Genomic DNA, 5,587 nt, shown 5'->3' on the forward strand with positions numbered 1-5,587 from the left:
CCCCCCCCCCCCCCCCCCCCCGGCCTCTTCAAACTGTGTCTTTGACTCTCCATAACCGAGGAAAATGTTCTTTGTCTGCATTCGCATTGCACGTCAGCTGGAAAACGATCGAGACCTCCATAGTAACATTCGAGGATTTTCCCAATGAAGAAATACGAGATATCCAAGACAGATGCACACAGCATACCCATGTGCAACTATTAAGCTCCATTTTTTACATTTTTTTTTCCATCCATAAAGCTTGATTTGTGAAACGATAAATTCTGGGAAAACTGGAGCATTTGTGAATTGAATCTCGTGGATAACGAAAAATAAATAAAACATGTTGTTTGGATTTTTGTTTGTAGAATTGAGAAGCTACTGACTGTTGGAAATTCAACGAACCAACAATTGGCAACGTGGACGGGCGCCGGCAATGCACTGGTGTACGTCAATCAGAACAACATATACTACAGGCCAGAGGCGGAAAGAGCGATCGATTATCAGATTACCACAAGCGGTGTTTTCGGAAGTATTTACAACGCCGTACCAGACTGGGTTTACGAGGGTGAGTCGATGCCCCTTTTGCGTATATTGTTGTTCATCCCCCACTTGGTGTCGTTGGCCCATTGCTGGGTGGTGGGAGATAATGTCCTGCGGCGGGGACACCTAACTATTCCTCTTTTCCAAATCTCTGGAGGTTTATGGGGTGTTTCATAAACTAATCCGATGTTTTATCAGAACGTAAAATGCTTTTTGTAGTTTTTTGGTTATCATACCATTATTTTAGTCCTGGGGAAAGGGTATGTAGTTTTGTTCTTTCGGTTTTTAGTAGTGGAACTGTTTTCATTTTATTACACTGAGAAAAAAACGTTTACCATGGCATTATTTTCTTGAGAGAGGAATTTTTTTTAAGGAGCGCCCCAACTATTATATTATGTTGAATTGTGCAATATTACGCTAAATATGATCTGGAATGAACTCCATTGACAATTATTGACATTTAATTATATATATTTTTTTTTTCTTCTCGTATACCCTTTCGGGTCTTTACGATTTGTTCCCTTCTCACCCCCCAACCCCCTGTACCGCATTCGCCGAAGGACAAGGGAAAACCTCATTTGAGGGAAAAGCCTGCCCAGGTACAGTCGTCTCTTGTGAGACTCCCGCTCGACAATGAAACCGTGAGATTTAGAGTGTCACAAATTTAGGCCCCCCCAGCCAGGAATCGAACCCGGGTCTCCCGCATGCCAATCCCACACTTTAACCACACAGCCACCGCCGTCGGTCTCATTTATTTATAATATTTAGTAATATTAGGACCTGCAACATAATTGTGAGACTGAAGATAGACATGGACCACTTGCAAATGGCTGACCTGGAGAAATTGGCTCTTAACAAAATAAATTTGTCTCCTAAGAAAATGATTCCTTGGCAAAAGTATTTTTTTTTAGTGTGCGGGAGATTTTTTTGAAGGAAGGAACGCGGAATGACGCATTTGAATTAAATAAAAGTCTTCATTTTTAATTTTTCTATTCATTTTGATGAAAATATTCCGATTATATATCAATAATTAAGTTCTAATTGATAAAGTCTTTCTTCAAATCACGAAAACAGTTATTTACTTCTAGAAAGTATCTATTTGACGTCAATAAAACCACAAATAAAAGTCAAGTTCAAGATTCAATGAAAACTTTATGAAGAGATATTACAAATTAAGTCTCTTGAATTAAAATATGTTATTTCATTCAATCACTTCCAACAAATTGGAGAATCGACTGAATGATGAACTCAATTAGTCATCGTGACATTCAGTGATTAGAATGGACAAATCATACCATAAACAGAAAGTACAGAAATAAAAAAATGAGCGAATGGTGTTTGTGGTATTGGTAAACCACGGAAATTCTCGATTCAAAGAAGTGATTGTGGACCTTTTCCAAACAGTATGTGAACGGTATATTGAATCAAAGAAAGTTTAATATCGTGAAAGCTAAATGGAGCTGAATGGATTTCATTATTCGCTCTTGGTTTACTGGATCCCGTAAATTGAAATGTTGGATATTTTAAATTATTCTATTCACTGTAAGTCTGAAGAAAAACATTGGGGAAAAGTGGAGAAAAAAGGAGATGAAATATTAACTGGATTTATGAGGCATGGGAGTATTTCACGGGGAGTTTTTGGTTGAAAAAATAGTCCTTTTTATGAGAACAATTACGTTCTCTCGCTGGAAATGAAGTTTGAAGAAATCCCGGCATTGAAAAATCATGTAGTCCATTGATTTCTGCGTCATCTGATCAGAAAGTAGATGAAAGCTGTGAATTTCAGTTCAATTATTCCGTGAAAATTCGAAATAATCTGCAAAATTTGAGTGAATATTGAAAATTCAGATCATTTTGGTTCTTAATATTCCTGCTCCATGAAATTAAGTTGAATTAAGTTCAGGAATTTACTTCTAAATTCTAGTAAAACTCACAAATTCTCTCGAACTCTACATAAAATTTGAAATTTCATAACCATTTTTCCCTTAAATCGGATTCAATATCCACCAATGAATATTTTTGGCTAAAATTCCCGGTACACTTCTAGGGAATTTCTATAACATTATAATTCTACAATCTTAAAAATTCAAGGAATTTCTTCATTGAAAATTCAAAGTTTTATGGCAAAATTTCTGCGGATGTCTAGGGTAGCTGATGGTCCATGTACTGCTCACCCAAGGGAAATGAGTCTTTTTTCCAGCCTCCCACTCTACAAGGAGTCATAAACGGTTAGAATGGGTTCTTCGAGGTGTTCACTCGAAGATGTGAAGAGAAATAGAAACCCTGGGCGGTATTACCCGCAAACTCTGGGCGGAATTACCCACAAACGCGGAGACTGCTAAAATAGCCAATAATAACTGATGAAGATTCTTTTCTGCTATCGAAAAAGTCGCAATGGATGTGGAAATGTATAACGAACATATATTTCGCACTCCATTCAATTATGGCCCGACTGAAAATTTGAAAAATCTTAAACTCTGAAGTCGAAATATTTTAAGAATCCAGTAGGAAATGATTTGGATTTTTTAAACGATTTTTCCACGGACGAAAATTGCAAATTTCTGTTAAAATTACTTGTTGTTATCAAATATTTGCACGATAAAAAAAAATTCTAAGCTAAACCTGAGAAATCCGGGCGGGCGGTGTTACCCGCTGGGCGGTAGAGGCACCAGTTACCCTATAAAAATTTTATATCAATATCAGAAAAATTCATACGCTGCCCAATAAAATTTGCCGCACCAACACCGGAATTTCCTTCTAGCTGGCACTTTGCCCCCCTTTTCGCGTGCTAGCGCTAGAATTTTTCTCGAGAATTTCTCCTCGTGTAACAATGTAGCAATGAAATTCAGCGTCTCATCTTCCTCTCACCCACAATAATCTCCGCCTTCACCTCAAAACGTCATCATTCCCCTCTACCCTCGGACGAACATTTTTTCCAACTGTCTATTTACCACGACAGTGCAATATCTCGGAGCTCAGCATACGGAAATTTTCGCGAAGTGATACAAACGTACACAACGAGCGGGCACGGGTGCACAAACCCAACCACACCGACTGTTTATTCTCGTGTGAATGTGTCGTGTTGTAATACCCGAGGTTCTCGCGGTACGTCGAAATCCCGTCGTGGCAATAATTCACGTGCTTTGCGTTTTGCGGGAGTTTTGAAGGGGATACAAGGTGCGAGTGGTTGAGGGACGAGTGGAAGGGAAAACAGCGCCCGTATGACATTACACGTTATGCGTTCGTATATTAACTTTCGTCAGTTTCACGTCCATTTTCTTCGCAAAGCCAAATCCGCTGTGCCATTTGTTTTACTTTTCGCTTCTACCTATAAATACACACTGTACCAAAATATATGGTGAGATGATGGAAAAGTTCTCGGTGTATTTAATAACACACGTGCTCTATTCCCAACGCGATCGTCACGGTTTTCTTGTATTGAAAATAATTTCGCTGGGAGACGACGTCGCAGCAAAAACTCATGTCCGAATTCCAGATATTTTTGTAGATATTGCAGTAGCGAAATGGTTTAACGCATTGAATAGCCCAAGTCACGGAATGTATTGGTGTGAGAAGAGTAGGGAGGCCCCTGATGTATTAGTGCACTGATAGACTGATTCATTAAAAACTAAACGAGAACGATTTCTCAGGATTAGCTCAGAATTTTTTTTTATCGTGCAAATATTTGATAACAACAAGTAATTTCAACAGAACTTTGCAATTTTCGTCCGTGGAAAAATCGTTTAAAAAATCCGAATCATTTCCTACCGGATTCTTGAAACATTTCGACCCCAGAATTTAAGATTTTTCAAATTTTCAGTCGGGCCATAATTGAATGGAGTGCGAAATATATGTTCGTTATACATGTCTCGTTTGGAATACCAAACGAGATTGGTTAACAATTAATGAATGGTAGAGTTGAATATGACCAAATGAATATTCGTTAATAGAATTCCCAGGGAACAATCTTTACAGATGCCATCTAAATCCCCTTGAAAAGCGCCATGATTCCGTATTTTAGTACCATGATGCTGGAATCCAGAAACTTTTTCTCTGTAGAATTATCTTAACATTTCCGACAACTTGGGTATTTGGGAATTTGTAGAATTGTGCTTTCATTTAATTAAAAAATAAGAAGGAAATCTTCCCTCTTCTTCTTCATTCGTTTTACTTTCTTCTTCCATCTAAAATGCTTGCATTTTCGACGTTGAGTTTGGAATTGTTCTTGATGTATTCCTGATGGTGAAATGGAGGCACAAGAGTAACGCCCACTGCGGCTACAAAGCGAAATTTATCGTGGGAATATGGCGCGAGTGGAGTATACTGGAAATGCATTTTAGATATTTGGATCAAAAATTGAGGACGACATGAAATGTAACTGGGAATAAAACAAGTAGATGTTCACGATTTTCTTTGGAATATTCATCGCCCTGTCGGTAGTAAAATCTGCTGATGATCGCGGTGTTGTTGTCTGGGGAAAGCCATTGAGAGAGGTAATGTAATGTGATGGTGCCCCTGGTGCGTGGTGTCTGCCTCGTGTTGACTGTGGACTATTTTCGGTGCTCACCGGGTAAATACGGAAAAGTTTCTCGTTGTCCGGGCAGACGTGTTTATGCTATGTCCACTAATATTTGTGTATGTGATTCTCCATTCCAATATTAGCATGACATGTCATGGATATGAATTCAACGAAAGCTTAATATACTATCTCATTCATTAAAGAATTTTCCTGACAATTGTAATCCTATATTGGGAATAGCATAAAGAGATTTAATTATTGGAGAATGCAGCTTGATTTTGAAATTCTCGTTCTGTAAATAAGATGTTTCTGTAATTACGTTCAAAATAATAGAAGAGTTTGCATATTACTTTATGTGAGTTTCATACGAAACTGTCTGCAACTCAATATGAACTTAATTCCATTCGAATGTTCTTCGTTTAAGAATTCAAATGTTCTTAACTGAAAAAGCCGATTATTCTTGTTACTAGAAGATTTATCATTATGTGGATTTTCCTTCTGAAATTGAGTAAACAGTTCTTTATTCTTGTTTTCTCTGTGATGATT

The 5,587-nt window shown here is 37.9% G+C and overlaps 1 protein-coding gene across 3 annotated transcripts in view; it reads left to right on the top strand.

The window, feature by feature from the left end:
* LOC107038124 (venom dipeptidyl peptidase 4) overlaps positions 1-5,587 on the top strand; it is a 567,343-nt gene that overhangs the window by 422,676 nt on the left and 139,080 nt on the right. For all 3 annotated transcript variants that reach the window (XM_029126098.1, XM_015257032.2, XM_015257031.2), the window contains one exon: positions 348-547. In XM_029126098.1, coding sequence (XP_028981931.1) covers positions 348-547 — 200 coding nt within the window. The remainder of the gene's footprint in view (positions 1-347; positions 548-5,587) is intronic.

This window comes from Diachasma alloeum, unplaced genomic scaffold, assembly GCF_001412515.2.
Source record: "Diachasma alloeum isolate Michigan unplaced genomic scaffold, Dall2.0 Dall_scaffold_00277, whole genome shotgun sequence".
Classification (NCBI taxonomy): Eukaryota; Metazoa; Arthropoda; class Insecta; order Hymenoptera; family Braconidae; genus Diachasma; species Diachasma alloeum.